Source organism: Nothobranchius furzeri, chromosome 11, assembly GCF_043380555.1.
Source record: "Nothobranchius furzeri strain GRZ-AD chromosome 11, NfurGRZ-RIMD1, whole genome shotgun sequence".
NCBI lineage: Eukaryota > Metazoa > Chordata > Actinopteri > Cyprinodontiformes > Nothobranchiidae > Nothobranchius > Nothobranchius furzeri.
This window is the reverse complement of record NC_091751.1, coordinates 34,627,415-34,652,327: the sequence shown is the minus strand read 5'-3', so window position 1 is coordinate 34,652,327 and position 24,913 is coordinate 34,627,415. Positions and strand designations below refer to the sequence as shown.

At 41.0% G+C, this 24,913-nt stretch overlaps 1 protein-coding gene across 5 annotated transcripts in view; it reads left to right on the top strand.

The window, feature by feature from the left end:
- Positions 1-24,913, top strand: part of rasal2 (RAS protein activator like 2) — an 83,076-nt gene that overhangs the window by 38,690 nt on the left and 19,473 nt on the right. For 4 of the 5 annotated variants that reach the window (XM_054743787.2, XM_054743784.2, XM_054743782.2 and 1 more), the window contains one exon: positions 20,358-20,464. In XM_054743787.2, the coding sequence (XP_054599762.2) occupies positions 20,358-20,464 (107 nt within the window). Of the gene's footprint in view, positions 1-1,500; positions 1,617-20,357; positions 20,465-24,913 lie in introns of those variants that run through there. The other variant, XM_054743790.2, reaches the window with a different exon arrangement.

The window sequence follows — 24,913 nt, the reverse complement described above, 5'->3', positions numbered from 1 at the left end:
GGTTTGGCTGATTCTAGACTCTGGTTCTGGTACCAGAAAATATTCATAGGATGTTTTTTAATCTGACCGTTGACCTCTGAGACCTTCAGGCAGGAAATGGATCAACTCAAGGGATGAGCCGGCACAACCAGTTCTGTTGAGGACTTTTGTTTGGACTGTTCTGTTACCTTGTCCTCATGCCTCCTCATTGGTTCCGGTGAGTCATTCCATGAATGAACCGACAGGAGTGTCAAAAACATTCCCAGCATTCCTGTCTCTGATGACATCACTCTTCCTTTATCGCTGCGTCTCGTTGCACTTGGGTATACCGGTCCCAGCCAGAACTCCGCCCACTGTTGGGTCAAAGGTTAGCCAGGTGATGGGCCAGTCTGGTTCTGGAAGCTGTCTGATCAGCCTTCCTGGTTAACTGGATCCAGCTTTGGTTCTGCAGCTTTACACATTTGGGTCATGTGGGTTCTGCTCAAGGTTATAAACCAGGTTGAGCAGAACCCAGAGGAAACTCCACCAGAGGAACTCCACCAGAACCCAGAATTTGGGTTCTGGTGGAGTACCAGCTGACCTGAGTCGGGTCGTTTCATAACTGTATTTCTGAGGAAAACCCAAACCCGTTCTAGGAGTTAGGAGATGTATTTGCTGCTTTTTTGGTGGTAGTATTCAAACAGGAAGTGACACTTTTTAATGTTTCAGTATTGCTGTTTTTGGTTCTGGTACCAGAAGTTCTGGTTATACACCAGCTCTGGTTGGTTCTGTGAGTCCAGCTGCTCTTCCTCTCTCCTGCAGGCTGATGGGCAATCAAACATCTGATGGCATCCTCTCTAAGCTCCGCCTCCTTCAGCACCTCACCTTAATCTTACCACAAGTTTTTACAAATAGACCGGAGAGGTCCGGGAGGTTTGGTTCTGCCAGATTCTCTCATCTGGGTTAGGCGATCTGAGAGCTCCTGCTAGTCTCAGTCCGACCCAGTTCCCGGCTCTGACCCGGATTAAACTTACCTTCAGTTTCTGCAGATGAGCTGAGTCTGAGGTGTGACCCGTGTTCAGTCCCATCACAACCAGAACCGGTACCAGCAGCCATCCACCTTGGATAGAGAAACCGAACACCTGGTGACCTGCTCAAAGGCACCAAATCATTTGGTCAGCAGCAATCAAACCATCAAACTCCCACCAATACACACACACACACACACACACACACACACACACACACACACACACACACACACACACACACACACACACACACACACACACACACACACACACACACACACACACACACACACACACACACACACACACACACACACACACACACACACACACACACACACACACACACAGAGCTGAAGGGAGGAGAGAGAGAATGAAAAGAGGGAGGCGCAGCCGGCCGGAGGACGAGAGGGAGGAGGAGCCGAATGGAGTAGAGGTCGGAGAGGAAGGATGCAGGGAAGCTGTAGAATGTTGACGGGATGAAGACTGATGTTTGCAGCTTAACCTGATTGGCTGACAGTTGGTGGCAGCTGCGGTGGCCAGTCCTGTCTGACCCTGCTTGTGTGTGTGTGTGTGTGTGTGTGTGTGTGTGACTTCCTCAGATGATGGGGAACAGCTGTGATCGAGGTATGTTTCTGTCATGTGACCGTCGTACTTCCTGCATCATGCTGCCTGAACTTTGTGTCGCTGGATAAAGAGCAGCAGTGGCTGTTTTATTTGGGAATGTCACCTCAGCTCTTCGTCCTCCATCAGCTCAGTCTTTCACCGTGTGTGTGTGTGTGTGTGTGTGTGAAAGTTTGCCTGCAGCGCTGTGTGCAGCGAGCATCCTCATGGAACTGGAACTTGATCCAACACTCTGCTGCTGCATGCTGCGTTCACTGCAGCTCCGACACTCTGGCATTCCTGTTGCAGGAGCTCTCCACATGTTTTCATGGCATGTTAACACCATGTTGACTCTGCTTGCTGCTGATTGGATGTCTCCGGTGATTGTACTATGGACAGGTGTGGGGATGTCCCGTCCCAAAAACGCTGTATCGGATTATAACGGCCTGCATCAAAAATCTCCGATATAAGCGGTCCGTTCCACTTTAAATTTCATTCCAGTAATTCTATCCAGCTGCGGCCAGATCCCACGGGATGAGAAAGGTGCATGCTAGCAAAGTAGCAGGGAGCAATGTCGACCGTGTAGCATGTTTAAGTCCATAAGACGATGCAACACTGCCATGCACAAGCTTCCTGTGGTGGAACAGAACCAGGAATGTTTAATACGTCCTCATTGCACGTTTGAAGCAGCATCACATAACACGGCATGAGGATTTTCTCAGTGTGAGGCTGAAACTTAGGACACAACTTGCAGCGGTTGGTGAAGGGACAGTATTGTGTTTTTCATATGTCCGTGCCCTCAGCTGTTCCCATCATATGCTGACAGTAAAACGTAACTGAAGTTAACTTGAATTAGTATTTAGTACTTTAAGATACCTTTTATTTGCTTACTTAAATTATGTAAATCAATATTCACTTGTCATATATTATGTTATGCAACCAATGATTAAAAGAAGTAAATTTTTTTCATACTCACTACTATTGGCTCTAGTTCTCCGATTGAGTAATGTCACTTGATCAAGCCTTTCATTCCTTCCACATTATGAAAAATAGGTAACCGTCTGTATGATCTGTGCTGATTCATCAGATTGATATCGGTATCGGCGGTCAATACTGAAGGCTGCATTATCGATGTCGTATCGGAAGTGAAGAGGTTGTATCAGGACATCCCTAGACAGGTGTGATCAGTCGTTAGCTAGAACCGAACCCGAACCATGGGTTTGGTGTTTCTGCAGGTTTTAGAGGTGGTACATGTAGTTTTCTCCCAAACCTTTTCCGACTTCTTGTTGGAGCAGGGAGTGGGTTGGCGCTTTTATTCTGGACCACCATGACTTTGGTTAGACTTGAGTGTTGTGAACATTTACCTGAATATGGACAAGTTTTCAGATGTTCTGGACTTCTCGGCATAAACCTATGATTATCCAGCTCCCCGGTGGACTCCGGGATGAAATTATAGTTCAGTGGCCTTTTGACAGGAGTCCAACTGTTGCTTATATAGTTTGTTTATGTTTAAGGGGAGCTCCAGTCCTGATGATCTCTCAGACACTTTCAGAATAAAAGCACGTTCATGTGAAACTTTTAGCTGGAACGTTTGATTTCTTGCAGTTTTCTTTACTGAGGCTGGATTGTACCAACAAGGTTTATCTTAAGAATCAGATTAAATCATCGTTTAAGTTTAAATTCTGTCTAAGGCCTTTGACAGAGTCAATCATCAGAAATTATTCATCAAGCTACAAAACAGAGGGGTCCCTTCTTATCTAGTTAGGATTTTGCACTTCTGGTACTCTCATCAACTAATGCAGGTAAAGTGGGGGACAGAAGTGTCTGAACCTTTCTCCGTATCAAATGGAGTCAGACAAGGCGGGATTCTGTCACCTGTCCTTTTTAACCTGTACCTTGACGAGTTGTCTGTTACTCTGAATGCTAGTAAGACTGGATGCTTGGTGGGTGACCGACTGGTAAATCATTTAATATATGCAGATGACCTAGTCCTCATGTCTCCCTATAGCGCAGGCCTGCAGCAGCTGCTCAGGGCATGTGCTAAGTATGGTGAGCAATTTGACATCCTGTTTAACCCTAAAAAGAGTGTGGTTATGATTGCTGCTACTAAAGGGGACCTGAAGCTTAATTTTCCATCTTTTAACTTAACAAATCAGGTCCTGGAAGTGGTAAGCAAAGTAAAATATTTGGGGCACATTTTAAGAAGTGACCTCTGTGATGACGAGGACATTAAGAGGCAATGCGGTAAGCTGTACATGCAGGCTAACACTCTGGCACGTAACTTTGGCATGTGCTCAGATCCTGTAAAAGTGTCCCTCTTTCGTTCCTTTTGTACTCCTCTCTATACAGCCCACTTGTGGTGCAACTATAGTAAGGTAGTAATGAAGAAGCTTCAAGTGGCTTATCAGGATGCTTTTAGAATCCTCATGAAGCTCCCTAGATGGACTTCGGCAAGTCACATGTTTGTTACGAGTAACATCCCAACTTTTCATGCGCTTCTGAGGCTCTTCATGTACAAATTCATCTGCCGACTGAGTTTGTCAGCTAACGCGGTTGTTAGAGCGCTGTCATCTTTATCTTACAGTGACACGAGGTACTCCTCAGTCCTTTTTAAACATTGGAGCAACTGCCTATACGGTTTGTAATTAGAATGTGTTTGTATTTTATTTTATTTATTTATTTTTTATTTTTTTATTCTTGTTATGGACATATCCCTTGTCTGAAATAAAGTTTGATTGATTGATTGATTGTTGCACCAAACTTAGTTTAAACCCCAGTTCAAACTGTGACCTAGCATACATCAGACGCAGCTGAATCAGTTGGAGGAGAGCTTCAGACGACAGGATCTGGAGTCTTATTTCTCGATATGTGGACATCTCTCCTCTGATTGGCTAACAGCAACACAACTCTACCTCTGACTCTGTTTGCTCTGCTATGCTGATGTTCTGTGTCCACAAATAACACAAGCCTGGAGGAGTTCTGCTGTGTGGTGAACTTGCTAATGCTAATGGTTTGCTTCTACTAGCCAAGACGTTCTGTGCCGCATCCTGGACGCTAAACCAACAACAGCCTTCCTCGTCGTGAGTCAAGATGGGTGAATCCATGAATGTTAAGTGGCACTTAACAAGTTTGCAGCTTCTGTCATAAACAACCCTGCAGCAGCTTGCTGTAGCTAGTTCTAACAAAAAGCTAACACTAACATGAGCCAAGTCCTTGTAAATAAGCCACATTACCATCAAATGTAAATAAGTATAACAGATGACTAATCTTAATGAAAAGAATATTAATATTTTTTATTTTAATATTGATTATATTTCATTTCTAGGTTTGGATGTCTGTGAACATTACAGAATATTCAGACTGGTGTAAAGAACATGATATTATTAATAACAGGTCATGATCTAAAACTGGTCTGAGGTATAAAACTCTGCCCTGGGCCTAAAGCCCTGCAGATATCTTTAGTTTCTATAAACACCAACAACAAATAAACAACAGCAGCTGGATTCTACTTTGTTCCTTAAATTGAGTCGCGTAGTTTTGCAAGTTCTGCAGCTCACACGTTCAACATGGAGCTCTGCCAGCTGATTGGTTCCTTTGGTATCTAGTGCAGTTCTGGTACTGAGCAGCATGGATGCATCAGTGGATTTCACTGTAGTCTGTGTTCATAATGGGTTAAGAAAGGACTGGAAAACATTGTTAACTCAAATATATCATTATAATGAACATGTATAGATACTTTATCATGCATAGCTACCAGCCTGTAACTCTACTTTTCCCACCAAAAATGCACCAGACTGATGCGTTTAAATATAAAATGTCCAATAATCTTTTTCCGGAGGGGCATGCCCCCGACACCCCTAGAGTACTTTAATACTTATCATCTTTTTTACCTCAGAGAAATCTCAACACCCACACTTGTAAACACTGTGCATGTGAACGGGTTATTCCACATTTTTCAGAACCAAGAATACTGACCTTAAAACCAATCAAAACCTGAATAGTGGCTGCGTGTAAATAATGTGAGCCCCCCCCAATAATTTTCAGTCAGATGAGAATTTTTTTTGCTTCAATCCCTGCATTAGCAGCTTCATCACACAGCAGAACACCTTCAGGCTAAAAGGTAAAACATCTACGTTGCAAATCAGTAGTAGAGCGAATTTTTCTAAGCAAAATCCCTGAAAGGGAACAACAGACATTTCAGAGGTTCAGAGCCTTTATAGAATGTAATCATGGCTTTTATCAGTAATTTATAGAACGTGTGTGTGACTTATCTGTGTTAATACTGATGTGAAATCAATTTATGTAAAATAATCGTGATTATTTCTCAGACTTTAATGGTACCACCAAAATGTATAATCGTTGCAACCCTGCACCCATCACTTATTGCACCCGACCCCTTTGGCCCCTGCCTTGAGTGGTGAGCCCATTGGAAGGGGGACCCATATTTCCTCTTCGGCCTGTGCCCTGCTGGGCTCGGTGAGTGAAAATCTGGCAACCTGGCCAACAGGCGCTCCCCCCCCCTCTCTCCTGTCCTGGCTCTGGAGGGGGTTCCAGTGACCCGCGTCCAGGTGAAGGAATACTGTCCATTTATATGATTCATCATAAGTCAGTGTTTCCCCTAGAAAATGTTCCATCTGTGGTGCACGTGTGTGTGTGAGAGTGTGTGTGTGAGAGAGTGTGTGTGTGTGTGTGTGAGAGAGTGTGTGTGTGTGGTCGTTGCTTGTGGACCGTTTGGCTGCCGTGCGTTGTCCGTGAGCGGTGGAATTTCAGCCGTGGTGCAGCGCCACAGCTGAGCCTATGTAGGCGATCCACTGTAAGTGGTCTGTGGGCTGTCCTTTGTCTGATCCCTCACCTCTCATGCCCAGACAAGCCCTAGAGAAACTCATCTCCAGCAGGCTGGACTACTGCAGTGATCTCCTAACTGGTCTTCCCCAAAAAGCTGTGAAGCAACTGCAGCTTGTTCAGAATGCTGCTGCTAGAGTCTTAACAAGAACTAAGAGAACGGAGCACATCACTCCTGTTCTTAGATCTCTACACTGGTTACCAGTAAACTACAGAATAGACTTCAAAGTACTTCTACTAGTTTATAAATCACTCAATGGCATGGGGCCAGAATACATGTCAGATCTCCTTCAGGTGTCTACGCCCAGCAGGGCTCTGAGATCCTCAGGAAACAATCAGCTGGTAGAACCGGGTCAGAACCTTCAGGGTGAAGCTGCTATGCTGCTCACAGATGGAATCGGCTTCCTCATGACCTCAGATGTGGCCCAGCTCTAGAAAATTTTAAATGAAAATTCAGCCTTTGAATAAATGATCTTATGCTGCACTGTAACTGCTCACTCTTTAACTTTGTTTCTTTTAAAATTTTAAATGGTGTTTTCTGTCACGTAGATTTTATTGTTCTTGCTAATGGAAAGCACATTGAATTGTCTCTGTGTATGAAATGTACTATATACAGGTTCTTCTAAAAAAATTTGCATATTGTGATTAAGTTCATTATTGTCTGTAATGTACTGATAAACAATAAGCTCTCATATATATTAGATTCATTACACACAACTGAAGTAGTTCAAGCCTTTTGTTTCTAATATTTTGGCATACAGCTCATGAAAACCCAAAATTCCTATCTAAAAATATTAGCATATTTCATCCGACCAATAAAATAAATTTGTTTTTAATACAAAAAAAGTCAACCTTCAAATAATTATGTTCAGTTATGCACTCAATACTTGGTCGGGAATCCTTTTGCAGAAATGACTGCTTCAATGCGGCGTGGCATTGAGGCAATCAGCCTGTGGCACTGCTGAGGTGTTCTGGAGGCCCAGGATGCCTCAATAGCGGCCTTAAGCTCATCCAGAGTGTTGGGTCATGCGTCTCTCAACTTTCTCTTCACAACATCCCACAGATTCTCTATGGGGTTCAGGTCAGGAGAGTTGGCAGGCCAATTGAGCACAATAATACCATGGTCAGTAAACCATTTACCAGTGGTTTTGGCACTGTGAGCAGGTGCCAGGTCTTGCTGAAAAATGAAATCTTCATCTCCATAAAGCTTTTCAGCAGATGAAAGCATGAAGTGCTCCAAAATCTCCTGATAGCTAGCTGCATTGACCCTGCTCTTGATAAAACACAGTGGACCAACACCAGCAGCTGACATGGCACCCCAGACCATCACTGACTGTGGGTACTTGACACTGGACTTCAGGCATTTAGGCATTTCCCTCTGCCCAGTCTTCCTCCAGACTCTGGCACCTTGATTTCCGAATGACATGCAAAATTTGCTTTCATCCGAAAAAAGTACCTTGGACCACTGTGCAACAGTCCAGTGCTGCTTCTCTGTAACCTGGTCAGGCGCTTCTGCCACTGTTTCTGGTTCAAAAGTGACTTGAACTGGGGAATGCGGCACATGTAGACCATTTCCTGCACACGCCCGTACACGGTAGCCAAGCACGTGCGGGGTGTGTGTGTGTGTGAGGGGGGGGGGGGGGGGGGCCTGCCCTGCCCCGCCCCGCCCCTGCCCCTTTTGTCCGAAGTACCCAAAGTGCCCTTCTTCCATACTTTCGTCAGATTTTACCATTCAAAACTGTTATACTGTGATACATATCAGGCACTAGGACCATGCGGAGGCAGCCGCCTCAAGCTGAAGCCTATTTTCCCTTAGACCCACCTACAAGCTCACTGATTGGCTCTGCCGCATCATACTAACGTGTGATTGGTTGTCCCTGCTGTCGCTCTACCTTGCAGCCATGGAGACGACAGGCTGGTGTTTGTCTGTGGGCAGGAGTCTGTGTTCATCTACCTGTAAGTTATTTTTTCTGCCTGCTTCACGTCAGCTGGATGGATTTTAATATCAGAGCTTTTGTTTACGTGCCTTTGAGTCCGTGGCTAGTGTGTGTGGAGCAGTCGGGTAGCTGCATGTCTGAGACAGAAAATGGGACATGAGAGAGACTTCCCCTTAAGAAGAAACTGACAACAAAGAATCACAGATGTTGATATTTCTCACTCTAGATTCTCCGGGTCATAACTTCTGAATTACAAATCGAATAAAAATAATTCAAACGGTTTCTAAAAGTACATTAAACGAGCTTTTCAACATGTATTACATGATGTAATTCATGTTACTCAAAAAATCGCTATTAGAGGGAAACCAGCTTTGCAGTGTCACAGAAAGAAACGGCGCGAACCGCGACGGGAGAGCAGAGAACCAAAGGGACGAAACATTCTGATCATCTTCATCAGCAGCTTTTATAAAGTTATGGAAACATCACAGATAAAATCCACCTGGTTGGTCAGGTATCCCAGAAGGCTGTTTCTGTAGATGGTGACAGGAGGGACAGATTACAGTCACACTGGTTTTTATTTGAACACTCAGCTGTTTACTAAATGGAAGATTCAGCTTCATTTCAGCATTATTTATATTTACATTAAATATTTATTTAGCTGAAAATAGAATTTAATCAGTGCAGAATTTTATTAGTTGACTTTTTATAATGAAATGTTTAGATTTAACCTTTTATATGGCTTATTGGACTTTATAATGCTGGTAGAAATGTAGCTACAGTTGTGATGTATGAGTGTTATCTTATGTTACCTAGTATTTATTTTACTGTATCCCGTTCTCTGGACCAGAGCATAGACTTGTGGTCACAGACAGTCATTTTCTTTATTATCTTTTATTTCATTCACAATGTATAAAATAAACACAAACAAATACAGGATACATTAACATATTGAAAAAAAACATTTGAATGAAAAGGAGCAGATAGAAGAAAAAATCTTATGATTTCTGCCCCTTTTTACGAAATAAAATTATCCGCCAAACAAACACAGTGTAACCTCAGTCACTTTCTAAAATTTCATGTCTAATCTTTGACATTATAATTCTCCTTTTCATAATTACTAAATACATTCGATTTTATACATTTTTTTAAATATAGCAAGTGAAGTTGATTCTTTAAATTCCTTGTTAATGGCATTCCACAATCTTACACCATTTACAGAAATGTTACATTCCCTCACTTTGGTTCTGAATCTAGGTTTCTTAGACATCAGTTCCTTTTCACATGTACCCACTTACTCTCTTATGAAACATTTTCTGAATATTAGTTGGTAGATTACTCGTATTCGCTCTGTACATTATTTGCAATATTTTCCACTCTACCAAGTCAGGAAATTTCAGTATTTTGTATCTAATGAATAATTGATTAGTGTGATATCTATAGTTACTATTATTAATGATTCTCAATGCTCTTTTTTACAAAATGAACTATGGTTGTGTAAAGGTTTTGCAAGTGGCTCCCCAAATTTCTAAACAATAAAATAAATATGGTTCAATCAGTGAGTGATACAATGTTAACAACCCCGACAAATTTAGTGGAATCTTGACTCTATATAATACACCTATGGCTTTGGCGATTTTCCCCTTTATATAACCTACATGTGATTTCCACGTGAGACTCATCGAACATGACTCCAAGAAATTTGGTTTCTTTTACTCTTTGAATTTCCATTCCATCTATCATTAAAGATACATCACAGCTTCTTCTGTTATTAAACAGTATAAAGTTTGTTTTGTTCAGGTTCAGTGACAGTCTATTTATATCAAACCATTTTTATACTTTAATCAATTCACTGTTTATCACTTGAGTTACTTCATGTGCATTTAATCCTGAATAAAACAATGTAGTATCATCTGCAAATCAAACTGTGCCAAGTAAATTAGATACATTTACCAGGTCATTAATAAACAATATGAACAGTTTAGGTCCGAGGTCTGACCCTTGTGGCACACCATAATCAATATCTTTTAATTCAGATTTAGCATTATTTATTTGAACAAACTGTTTTCTATTGCGTAAATAACTATTAACCCATTGATGCGCCACCCCTCTTATTCCATACCGGTGTAATTTAAAAAGTAACCTTGAATGATCAATGACATCAAATGCCTTCTTTAAGTCAATAAAAACACTAATGAAATAGTTTTTATTGTCAATTGCTGATGAAATTTTATCTACTAAATCCATCACTGCCATTGCTGTTGAATGTTTGGTCCTAAAGCCATACTGTTCATGATTTAAAATTGAATTTTCGTCAATGAATTTGTCCAACCTTAATGCAAACACTTTTTCTAATATTTTGGAAAACTGTGGAAGCAGTGACACTGACCTGTAATTAGTGAAACTCTGTTTATCACCGCTCTTAAATAATGGAACCACCGTGGCAATTTTCATTAAATCAGGGAAGACTCCTGTAGATAGTGACAGATTACAGATGTAAGTGAATGGTTCAATAACAGATTCAATTATAGCTTTTACAGTCACCATGTCCAGATCATCACAATCAGTTGATCTTTTGCTTCCCCAGTTTTTTACAATGTTTCTTATTTCTTGTTGCTCTACTTTGTCAAGCAGAATACTATTGACATTTCTGGGTATTGTATTCATTGTATCGTGAATTATTGGTTTGCTTTCCACCAGACTCCTTCCTACATTTATAAAAAAATCATTGAATTCATTAGAAATTTCTTTAACTTTATAAATGTCTTTATTGTCCTTTACAAAGTAGTTTGGAAGTCTTGCATTTGTATTTTCTCTGTTAATCACATTATTTATTATTCCCCATGTAGTCTTGATGTTGTCTTTGTTCTTATTCAATAGCTCACCATAGTACTCTTTCTTCTGTTTCCTAATTATTGTTACTAATTAATTTTTATATCCATCTTCAGCTTCCTTTGTTTGTAACTTTAAGAATCTCACATACAGACTATTTTTTTTGCACATGGATTTTTAATTCCATTAGTCATCCATGGTTGGTTGTCCCTTTTACCTGTTATTTTAATTAATTTACAACTACTGTTAAACGATTTCAGCAGTATTTTCATGAAGGATGTATATGCATTGTTCACATCACTGACATAGACTTCCGCCCAGTTCTGCATTTTAAGATCTTTATTTAGGTCCTCCAGGGCTTTAACTGATTTATTTCTTTTATAATTAATAAAATTATGTTTTATTATATTTTTATTGTTATTGTGATATTTAGACACTACAAAAATAGGTAAATAATCACTAATATCTGTCATCAATATCCCAGTTTTAACGTCAGAATCAGAATAAGCTTTATTGCCAGTGCTCCAGCGACCCAGAGCATAGGAACTTGACTCCGTCCTCCTTTCTATTAGTGAATGTATTATCAATTATTGTTGCACTTTGGGTTGTGATCCTGGTAGGTTTGTTTATCAAAGGAACCAAACCTAAACTATATATCATATAAAAGAAAACACTTGATGTTTTCAGTTCCACAGGATGTTCTAAGTTAATGTTAAAGTCCCCACACATAAACAATGTTTTGTTTTTAATATGATCCACAAACTCATTTATCTTATCTGTAAATGACCCGATCTACGAACCCGGTGCACTATATACACAACTGATTATTATATTTTTTGATGTGTCATTGATAATTTCCACTGTTACCATTTCCATAACATTATCTTCCATCATAGTCATTTTCTTATCTAATTTACATTTTAAATCATTGTTAATGTACAGGGCAACGCCACCACCCCTTTTATTTATTCTATTTACAAAATGAAGTTCATACCCTTCTATTTGTACTTCAGTCATCCTTTCATCATAAAGCCAAGTCTCAGTAATGGCAATGACTTTTAATTTACTTTTAAATTTACCTAAATAGTCCTTTATTGTTGGCATCTTGGAAACTAAACTTCTACTGTTTATGTGTATGATTGATAATGAATCTTTGTTAATTAACCCACTATTTAGCTGATCTTCTGCATAATAATTACATTTATATTTAACTCAAATAAACTTTCGTCTATTTTACTGTCAAGTTCATATATTTTCTCATGGGAATCCATTTATTCTTTATGAATTCATTTGTACTTCCTTATCCATAGTTTAACTGATTCCGCTATCCATTATTTAGTCAGTGCTACACAATAAATCATCTTTTACCCTGCAACACTTCCAGATCTTTCAACTCTTTGATCATTTTTGCATTTAGACCTTCTTGCTCTCTAATCCATACGACACCATTTCTTGTCCACGTGGCTGTGATTTTTTTCTGTTTTCTCAGCACCCTTGCTTCTTTGGCTATTGTTTCATTCTTTTTCGTCAGTTGTTCATTTGTGTACACATTTGTACCTTTCAGTTTTTTTGCTTGCCTCAACAACTCATTTCTGTACTTCCTAATGGCAAACCGCACTATGATGACTGGTTTTAATTTGTCTGCCTTTCTCGGAAGGGTATGACAGATTGATATTGCATCACTTTGGATATGAATGTTCTTACTGTGCAAGAAGCTCAACACTTGTTGTTCTAGTGACTGGAGTTCTTCCTGTGGAGCATCCTCAGTTGTGTTTCTATCTCCAGTAACTCTGGCATAAGTCCTATGTCTTGTTTCCAAACCAGTTATCACCAAGTCATCCCTTCTGGTATACTGCTCCAGTTCATCCACCCTCTGTTCCAATACCATGATCTTCTTGTCCTTTTCTGCAAGCTTGAATTTCAGTGTCTTGACCTCATCCATTAATGATAGTAGTTGATCCTGTTGTACTGTTAGCTTAGACAGCTCGGCTGACATAAAATTAAATGATTTTTTAATTTCCTCCATATCTTCCTCGAGTTTCTCCGTTTTTCTAGGAGGGGCCATTGTATTAGGCTTACCTCTCTCTCAGTCCTGGTTGCCGGTGAATCTGGAGCCTGGAGCCCCAGGCTGAGCCTGATGGTTGGATCAGGTGGCTGGTATTGAGGTGATGGTGGAGCCAGGCTGCTGGGCCTGGAGGCTGCTGGTGGAGCTAGGCTGCTGGGCCTGGAGGCTGATGGTGGAGCCTGGTTGATGAGCCTGGAGGCTGATGGTGGAGCCTGGCTGCTGGGCCTGGAGGCTGATGGTGGAGCCTGGCTGCTGGGCCTGGAGGCTGCTGGTGGAGCCAGGCTGTTGGGCCTGGAGGCTGATGGCGGAGCCTGGCTGCTGGGCCTGGAGGCTGCTGGCGGAGCCTGGCTGCTGGGCCTGGAGGCTACTGGTGTAGGCAGGCTGCTGTGCCTGGAGGCTACTGGTGTAGGCAGGCTGCTGTGCCTGGAGGTTACTGGTGTAGGCAGGCTGCTGTGCCTGGAGGCTACTGGTGTAGGCAGGCTGCTGTGCCTGGAGGCTGATGGTAGAGCCTGGCTGCTGGGCCCGGAGGTTGCTGGTGGAGCCTGGCTGCTGGGCCTGGAGGCTACTGGTGTAGGCAGGCTGCTGTGCCTGGAGGCTACTGGTGTAGGCAGGCTGCTGTGCCTGGAGGCTACTGGTGTAGGCAGGCTGCTGTGCCTGGAGGCTACTGGTGTAGGCAGGCTGCTGTGCCTGGAGGCTACTGGTGTAGGCAGGCTGCTGTGCCTGGAGGCTGATGGTGGAGCCTGGCTGCTGGGCCCGGAGGTTGCTGGTGGAGCCTGGCTGCTGGGCCTGGAGGCTACTGGTGTAGGCAGGCTGCTGGGCCTGGAGGCTACTGGTGTAGGCAGGCTGCTGTGCCTGGAGGCTGATGGTGGAGCCTGGCTGCTGGGCCTGGAGGCTGCTGGTGTAGGCAGGCTGCTGTGCCTGGAGGCTGATGGTGGAGCCTGGCTGCTGGGCCTGGAGGCTGCTGATGTAGGCAGGCTGCTGTGCCTGGAGGCTGATGGTGGAGCCTGGCTGCTGGGCCATTAAACTGGCAAACGTGAGTCCAGGGTTCACACTGTTTTCTGAGAGTTTGCAACACAGTTCAGAGTTTAAATTGTTCTTTTGAAATAGTTTGCTCAAGTCGTTTTGAAGTTCCTGTTTAGTAATAAATGTAAAGAAAATTCAAATCCGTTTTTTTTTCATTTAAGCTACAGTTTTACAGACTTTAATAAACATAAACTCTAAATACAAACCAGACACTGAAAGCTGACGTTCTAAAAAAAGAAGCAGAGTTACAAACATTTTGTACTTTTATTACAATTTTAAAGCCATAAAACAAAAAGAAAATACCAGTTATATTTATGGTCATAAGAGGGTTAACCGTGATCAATTTTCCGCCTCCCACAAAGAGATGGTAAAAGTTAATGTGTGCATAATTATATACATTTTATTAGTTTATTATGTATTCTTTATTATTGACTATTACAAAGGGTTCGAATGAAGGCAACTGGACTTCTTTGGTTTCTTTAAAACATTTCACTTCTCCTCTGAGGAGCTTATTCTAACTGGAATATGGGAGAGTGAAGCTTATGAGCTGTAGCTGTCTGTTGTTATTTAACTAGCAGAAACTACTCTGAGTACCTGGCCTCTCCATATCCTGATGAGTCGTTAGCCTCTATTGTGAGAGAGTCATGTTGATTAGACACAGGAAGGTGTGACCTAGACTGAAACTGCTTAGCAATGAGATTCACAGCTGCATCATAGGTGCTGGAAAGGTGAAACCTAAGCCCCTCCCCTATTTAAAGTGGGTTATTCACATTTGACATAGATAGCTTCTTTTACTCTTCTCTCAAACCATCTATCTTCTCTGTCCAGAATATGGACTTTGTCATCTTCAAAGGTGTGTCCCTTGTCCTTCATGGACTGTAGAGTCCTGACCTGAAGAGGTGGCTCTTCTGTGTTGTGCCATGCACTTGTGTGATTGTTGTTTAGTTTCTCTAATGTAAAGATCTGGACAGTCCTCACTACACTGGACTGCATAAACGACCCCAGTGAGCTTCTGTTGGGGTGTTTTTTCATCTGGATGGACCAGGTTCTGTCTGAGGGTGGTGTTGGGGTTTAAAGTAAAAAAATTTACTTAGAAGATTTATAAAAAGACAGAGTAAATATGAACTAAAAGGACATGAATTATTTACAATACCTAATAGTGTTGTCAAAAAAATTGATACCTAGATATAAATCGATACTAAAAGTGGTATCTAAATTAGATATTCCATCCCTGTGGTATCGATATTATGGACTATTATACACAGCCTTCTTCAAGTACACCGACACGCACGACAGCCAGATGTCATAAAGCAGCCTCCGCCTCCCAGACAAACAGAAGAAGAAGACGCCGCATGGCTACATTGCAATTTCCCACACGAGTTGTCTCCGATCCAAGTTTTGTCTGCCAAATAAATAAACAAAAACATAAACAGCGAATTTGGGAGGCGCTTCACAGCCCAACTTAATTAGCATACCAAGTCCAACACGTAGTTGTATTTTCACGCTTATGTGCTTAAAGGAAACTCCCGTTTATTGCAACCCGGACTTAATTTCTAGCATGCAGTACGTTTGTTTACTCACGCTGACAACTTTGGTGCTACTTGGATTCCCCGGGGTATTTAGATCCATCGGCGAATCGCCGTCAGCGTATATCCATATAACGGGTGCGGACGGGCACCCATGGTGCAGCCTCGAAATAAGACATTATCTGCTCCAAAACATCTTCATGTCGAAATGTTTTGTTAGGAATCATTAACGTGATTCCCCCTGTTCGTTTGGAGCGGGTCTGGGATTTCTAGTCGTAAACAGACTAGCTGCGGCTAATCTAACCGGCGCTTTTAATGACGTCACTGCCGTGCGCCAGTCTGTTTTTATTAAGATTACCGGTAGATGTACCTTTGTCCTACTGTGGAGAAATTCGTTTTCTCCCTTTATTGACCAACAGAGTTGGTCAAAAGTACAGAACAAAACATATGGCATTACATCTTATGACAAAAATGCACCTTAAACAGAGTTTAAGCAGCAAAACACCACTCTGCAAATAGTGTATATATAGTGAGACAATTCATGATTTAAAGTGTTAACTTTCACCAGTTTTTGTATACACGTTTTAAAAAATACTTGAAAGGTTTAAGCACTTTATACACTTAATTCTTAACATTTAATTTTTGCAATATAAATTGAGGAATGTTATTTTTTGAATAAACTTGTTCAATAAATTGGTGTTTTTAAATAGTATCGAAATTGAGTATCGAGTTTTTTTCCAGTATCAAGTCGAGTTTGAAATTTTAGTATCGTGACAACCCTAATACCTAAGCATAGAATAATTCTAAAGGAGCTCTGTGTCTCTATATATGGAGTTAAAATATGGAATAAGCTAGGTAATGTAATCAAGAATGCTAAAACGATATTTACTTTCAAAAAATGAATTAAAAATGAAATACTGGAAACATATATGTGAAAATCAATTATATAAAATAAATAAATAAATAAAGCTATAGAAGATGTGTGTAGGTATATTCATGTGTATATGTATAAATATGTATGTATGTTTGTTTATGTGTATATGTAGTGGATACGTGTGTATATCTATATGTATATAGGAAGTATGTGCGACCATATGGGCATGCGATGCACTTTAATGGATATATGTATGGATAGGTATATGTGCAAAAATCCTTTTGCTTTTTGAATTATTATTACTATTAATTATTTCTTTTTTTCTTTACAAATTGAATTCTAGTTAGCTAATCAGTCAAGCAATTACTTTGTATAGGCAAATTTATAATTATTGTTATTTCAGTGTATAAATGTCATTTTAGTTAAAAAGGGGCAGATGGCATAAGTTTTCTTCTTTCTGTTCCCTTTTCATTTTCTTGGTTTGAGAAACCTCATTTTATTGTTAGTATTGTTTTTTTTCCCCCTATTTTAATAATAAATGAAAAAAAAAGTTAACCGCGATGTTGTGTTTGGAGAAGATTCTTCTAAGTTTCTCTTAGACTCCTGCCACATATGGGATGATGGTGTCTTTGTGTAAAGGGTGTTGTTAGGTTGGTAGCAGAGCTCTCATGTTTAATGTTAAGTTCATCGAGATCATGGAATGGGATCAAGAATTTTCTACTGACAGGAAAAAGATCTCAGCTAACATAGCTGTAGATCACACTGGATAACTCTCTGTGGTTGCATTTATTTGACATTTATTTTACTAGCTTTTACTAGAGCTGTCTTTAGTAAGCGCAAAGTCAATTTGGTTGTACACCTGTGCAATGACAATAAAGTATCTTGAATACTGTTAAATGTACTTCCTGAACGAGTGACCTTTTAAGGCTAAAATAACAAAATGACTAATACAGACAGAAGGACGTCTTCTTTCTTCTTTTAACTCATTGCATCACCACCTGGTGTCAGAACAGGGCTCGGTATTGGAAGATAATCAAAAATCAAACAACTTGGACTTGGATCAGGGGCAAAAATGTGGTTGTAACATCTCTAGATATAAGTCAGCTTTATAAACTAAAACTATTAGTTATGAACTAACATTAACACTAATGACACTAATTGATATATTTTTATTATGTTGTTTGAACCCAAGGGTCTCATTATCTGAATTTTCTAACTTGTTGGATTGTGAATCTGTTTAAAAGTTAAGCTCTATTAGTGCCCTTTTTTTTTTTTTTTTTTTTTTACTTTGAGCACCCGCCCCATCAAAGGTCTCTGCACGGCCCTGATGGTGGCTCTGGATGTTTCTACTCCAGACTCAGTCCAATGCTTCTGCAGATCCCCCAAGGCCTGGAATCGGTCCTTCTCCACATTCTTCCTCAGGGTCCGGTGACCTCTTCTCGTTGTGCAGCGTTTTCTGCCACCCTTTTTCCTTCCCACAGACATCCCACTGAGGTGCCTTGATGCATCACTCTGGGAACAGCCTATTCGTTCAGAAATTTATTTCCGTGTCTAATAAAGCTTGGTTTATGCTTGACACATTTCACTTCTCATTTTTTGAGAAGGACCTGTAAATAAAGCTGCCCTGCCTTGGACCTGTTTGTCAACGCTGACCTTAGCCCCTAGCATCACTGGGACACTCAAACCCCTCCACCACGGTAAGGTACCAGTGAAGATACCAGAGGGGAGGGGTGAGTGTTCCATGTTTGCGTTCTAAACCTAGCTTGTTTGCAGATTCGCTATAGCAGCTTTAAGTCCTGAGATGATGACGAGGGTGATGATAAGGGTGGCGAGGGTGATGATGATGATGATGGTGACGAGGGTGATGATGGTGACCAGGGTGACGACGATGATGGTGACGAGGGTGGTGATGATGATGATGATGATGATGGAGACGAGGATGATGATGATGATGATGATGATGATGATGATGATGGTGACCAGGGTGATGATGCTGGTGGTGGTGATGGTGACCAGGGTGATGATGATGATGATGATATGATGATGAGGGTGACCAGGATGATGGTGATGATGGAGACAAGGTTGATGATGGTGATGATGGAGACGAGGATGATGATGATGATGATGGTGACCAGGGTGATGATGCTGGTGGTGGTGATGGTGACCAGGGTGATGATGATGATGATGATGATATGATGATGAGGGTGACCAGGATGATGGTGATGATGGAGACAAGGTTGATGATGGTGATGATGGAGACAAGGTTGACGATGGTGATGATAGTGACCAGGGTGATGAGGATGATAATGGTGATGATGATGGTGACGAGGGTGGTGATGATGATGATGATGATGGAGACGAGGATGATGATGATGATGATGGTGACCAGGGTGATGATGATGATGATGGTGGTGGTGATGGTGACCAGGGTGATGTTGATGATGATGATATGATGATGAGGGTGACCAGGATGATGGTGATGATGGAGACAAGGTTGACGATGGTGATGATGGTGACCAGGGTGATAGTGGTGATGATGATGGTGACCAGGGTGATGATGATGATGAATTTCAACACTTGAGTCAGTGAGCATAAGGTCCCTCCCTGTACACTGTAAAAGTTGCACTGATCTCAGTGTTGCTTACTCTGATGTGTAACTGTTCAGTCATGTGACAGTGAATGAAATAATCACAGGACCGTAAATATGTTTGCTGTGTGTACATAATAACGTAAACTCAGCTGCAATCATTTTTATTCTACACAAAATCTGCTGATTTTAGAAGCATTAATGTCAGTATATTGGTATCTGCAAATATCAGTTATCGGCCATAACAGTGATATTAAAATCGGATATCGGTGTCGGCCTGAAAATGTCATATAGGTGCATCACTACCCACGATTGTTAAATTATTTGACTCTATAAGATAAGTTAAGACAAAGAGTTGTTTTATTATGACACTGCTATTTTTAAAGTGTTGTTCTAAATTAACTCCAGATATGAAATTTTAACTCTTAACAATGTTAATATTGTTGCAGCTGTTGAACCATGAAGCTGAAAGCTAGCTTGTACAGCTAGCTCATGCTTTACACACCACATGACTTCAAAGAGCCAATGAGAGCAGCATGAACCACTCTTATATTGACGGCACAGCGTTGTCATTCCTGTGAATGACCTCCTCACTTAACGGTGCCAATACGACACAACAAGTAACACCACCAACCGTTAACAAAGTAATAATTATGAACAACACAATGCCCCCAAAATAAACAAACACCCCAAAATAGGACAAACTAACTAAAAACATGACTACCCACAATGAACCTTGCCCTCTGAAGGAGAGGAAGAAGGCGGAGCTTACTAGAGTACTTTTAACACTGCTTTGGAGTAATTTTCATCAATACTGGAGTATAGAGTAAAAGTGAAAGAGTACATTCTTTGTAACACCTGCCAGGTTACACTATAAAGTGTCAAAAATCAGTTTTAACTCAGAAAATGAACACCAACACTGCAGGACAAAGGGAGGTTTTTACACTGAATTTCAATGAGCTCTGACAGAGTTCCCATACTCTGATGCAGTTTAACTACTGGGATTTTACTGCTTGGTGATGATGGTGGTGATGACGATTCTGTGGTTAATCTGATGTCTTTGTCTCTTTGTGTCCCTGCAGAAGTGTCTTCGGAGCAGTCTCCAAGGAGGAGGAGCATATCTGGTCTGGGGAGCTCGGAGAAGAGCATCTCTGTGGACAATCCCAGCTCTTCTCCTTTCAAAGTGCCGGTAGGTCAGATGTGGGTTAGCCGTTTAGCGAGCGCTAGCGTTAGTAGCACTAAGTACAGCAGCAAGCCTGAAACTGTGTTGTTTATGTGGTGAAAAACATAGGTTACACTTTTAGGGATGTTATTAACCACGCCTTAGGATTAATATTTTCCCTTTCAAAGCTATACCTTTTATTTTATGTACTTATTCATTACCATCACATCCTTTTTAAATTTAACTCGAAAGTCAGAGCAATGATTATCGCGTCACATTTAATGCATTCATTTGTGATCCAAAGGTGGCAACCCCTTGACTAAATGAATGACTCAAGCCTTTGTAACTGTGTGAGAAACGATGCCAGACTTTATAAAATTAGAACGTGGTGTAACGGAATGAAATGACCGTTTCCCCTCTCCTCTGACACAGAACTAGTCTGCATGAGACTAGGGTTGTCACGGTATGAAAATTTAACCTCACGGTTATTGTGACCAAAATTATCACGGTTTTCGGTATTATCGCGGTATTTTTTAAACGGTGTTGCATATGTTCAGAAAGCATTGATAGTCCTGTTCTACACAAACTGAAATAGTTCTGAAAAGGTTTAACAGTGTTTATTAAACCTAAAATAACACAAAGCCTTAGCAAAAGTGCAACTTTTCACAAGTAAAGGAACAAATAGCTTCTTTTTCTGGAACGTGTTACAGTAGTCAGTGCAGGTTTAAATTATACAAATCCAAACATTCAAAACATAAACAATATGTAAACAAATCAAAGAAACATCACTTGTTTTCTCATATACTTGTTTTCTTCATTATCAAAATGAAAATCTAAAACTCCAGTCCACACTTGACTTGAGCGCTGTACAAGTCAACCTTAAAAAATATGTATTTAAAATAAATAGCCACTTTAAACAAATTACTAAAATAACTACTACACTATGTAATCAAATCCAAATGTTCAAGTATAAATGGCATTGAATAAGTAAACAAATCAATGACAAGGAACTAATTGTGTATTTCTCTTCATCATCAACAAATACGATGCTTCATCCAGCAACAGGGTGTCCGTGACACGGTTTAAATGCTGGCAGAGGACGCTGCGGCTGCAGTATATAGTGACTCGTTGCATTCTCCCTCAACCAAAAGTCCTCACGTCATGCATTTAAGCTAAAATGCTAACGTTAACTTACCTTGCACTGGCTGTAGAGACGTGGGTGATGGTCACGCAGATGTGCCATTAGATTCGAAGTGTTGCTGCCTTCTGCAGACACTTGTTTCCTGCACGTTCTGCAAACGGGATAGCCGTCTTCTATTAACTGTCCCTCAGCATTTTTCAGAAATCCAAAATATGCCCATACTTCCGAGTTAGTCTTCTTTGAGGGCTGATAGATGTCCTGGGCGCTGCCGTCTCCTCCTTCGGCCATTATTTCAGCTTCAAAGTTTTGGTGCCGTTGCAAACTAAAAAGTGCGTGTGCGCACCGCGGGAACTTCAGCTGAAGCGACGGTGGCTGGTAAGGGTCACCGCGCTGAAACCGCGGCCACGGTAAACCCACCGAGATAATTTAGTTTTTTAAAAACTGGACGGTTATTTTTATTGTCAACTTTTTTACCGGGGTTTACCGCTATACCGGTTACCGTGACAACCCTACATGAGATATGGCCTCAAGGTCTCATGCATTTGCTTCTAACATGCTTCTTTTCAGCTCAACAGAAGAATGAAGAATGGACTCTTTTCTTTTAATTAATCAAATAACTCTATTTTAAAAAAGCTAATCACGCAAAGTGTTAGTCAATAAATAAGTTGTGACCAATCTATGAAATCAAAATATTAATTACTTTATTATAATCCTACAGAATATAAAGGTACTATGACTTTAAATGTTCCAACAGGACTGATCTCACGTAGCATTAAAAGACGTGGCACATTACTTTCACTGATCCAATCAGAATCTGCCAGATCTGACGGAGGTGTGGTTTTGATGGTGTTTGGCAAGTCTGTCAACTTTTTATTCGACCATAAACCAAAACATCCGAAGAATAAAACTATGCCACGCCATCTCTAACGCTTCTAGAGAAGTGTCTGAGTGGCCAATCCGTAACTTTCCTCTTCAGCCGAAAGAACCAACGACAAGCTGGGAATATCTGTTGCCGTAACAACCGCTGCAATGGTTCCTGTCAAAATAAAAGCTGAACCATCAAGACCCAGGTTTGGGTCTCGCTAAACGCCAACAAAATTGTCGTGACCCGGAAGTATCTCAAAGACTGGTCTGGTCGGCAACCGCTGCTATTCCTACCGGCTTCGGTTCCAGAAAAGGTCAAGCTGGACCTCGACATTCCTGATCTAACGGGGACTTCCGCTAAGGGTATGTAGGCCGACAAATGGCGTCAAATGTGTTTATGAATCTCCTAATCAAAGCTTAGCACAAAGACATCATCTTCAGTTCCCATCAGAACTAATCGCTTCTTCGGATTTGCTGGTTCTGAGCAACATCACACCTTACCCCATTCATCGTCTCATCCACCTTAGTTACACCATACATTTAGTGTTTAAAGTTAGTCTAGTTTAATTTGTGCAGTAATAAATTTTTAAACTTTGAAACTTGACTCTCTCTCTCTTCTGTTGTCTCTGAGTGAATACGTAGCGGCTATCTAATCCCTGCATTAAAAAGTTCCAATCTTCTGGTTTAAAATAACCTCACAGATCCATAAGGTTGATTTCATATTTACTATGGAATCTTACGCCTTATGGCTTATTAAATACCATGTAATTTAAATCATTACAATGGGCATTGCCCTCGGGACTGAAAGTGCTGCTCAATCCTGGCTACCCTGGTCCTGGACCCCACTTGTCAGTGGCCAGAGGGTAACTTGGGATACCGATGTAAGCCCTGTAGAAAGAGGTCACACCAGCTCCAAGCAATACTGCTTTAACTCGCAGCTCGTCCGGGTCAGGGCTCTTCTAAATGGGAGGAAGTCTGGTCATCTTGGACTGAAATCCCTTTCTCATAAGGGTGTCCTAGTCTAGGATAACCAAATTTCCTTCCATTTAGAAAAGCCCCGACCCGGACGAGTTACTAGTGAAAGCAGCTTCTATTTGAACTGTCAGTTTCATAAGCTGTAGGAGTTGGTAAATTGAGTGCTTTAAGAGCTTAATATATTACCTCTACTTATGACTAATAAGCTGTGATACTCTATATAAATATAGAATATCAACCTGCTTGGTCTTTGAATGTTTAATCAGAAGATTCTAGGATTCTTTGTTTATTCAAGGATTGTAAACACTTTGTCTTGATTCAGAAAAGAGTCAGGTTTGTAAAAGTAAGAATTTATTTTCCAAACAATTAAAACATGACAGGTTAACTAATATTTACTGTGATGCATGGATCTAGATGGAGGAGATGTGATGTATGGTGCCTATGTGTGAATATGATGGTATCAGAACTTCCATATCTAGGAAAGCTGTGTGTAAAAGAATTTGGTTTGCGTTAAGCTATGAAGTTGATTTTTATCAAAAGGCATCAGACGCTATCTGCGTTTGGAAGACTCTCTTCGTGGATCTGACGGTCAGAGAGGTCGGATGACCTCTGGCACAGAGGTTGTAGAATACTGTAGCACCGACCCTTCAGTCCAGAGATGTTTTCTGGGTCACAACAGATGAATGAAACTTTTTGCGTCTCAGGGGACTCTTAAGGAGCTGGAACAATATCAGCTTTGTTCTGCAGGAACCGTTTGCTGTGTCAGCTTTGCAGCAACCTTGACAGCGTGTCAAAGGTTGCTTCTGGGTTAAAGAGACTTCCCTACAGACGGCAGTTTCCGTAGCTTCCTCTAGAACTGAATGCTGAGTGATGGAAAGCTGGAATGTGACTCTGACTCCGACTGCTGAGTCACCAGAATGATTCTGTTCTAATATTCTCATTTTATGATTTTCTAACAAATCAGAATTGGCCGTGTAAGAAGATATTACCAAGACAACCTCAAAACACGCGCCTTCTTGAGATAACGGATGCTCTGATCTGGGGTAAAGAAAATCTAGGTGTCATGGGTTTAACTTGACTTTTAATTTGTCCTTGTGAACCTTGTGTCAGTGTAGAAGATGATGGCCTTGTCATATCAAACATTACTGATCCATATATAAATCTTTCAATGTAATAATTCATTTCATACTTTCAGTAATTCAAGTACAGATCAATCAAACTTATTGATTATAGCACAGATTAATGAAACCTTATTAATATCCATATAACATTTGTTAATTTTATTTCATGAATGATCAACACATATAAGCAGAAGCAGTCCTCCTATTAACAGTCCAGTCCGGCCTAGATAACGAGGCAGGCTTGGCACAGAGGCCTTGGGAAGGGAACAGTATTGTTGACACTTTGTTATCATGTGTTCAGAGCTGCAGAGAGGCTCTGAACTCCAGCTGATGGAATGCAGGATCCGGACATGCAGACATGCAGACTCCTGTCTC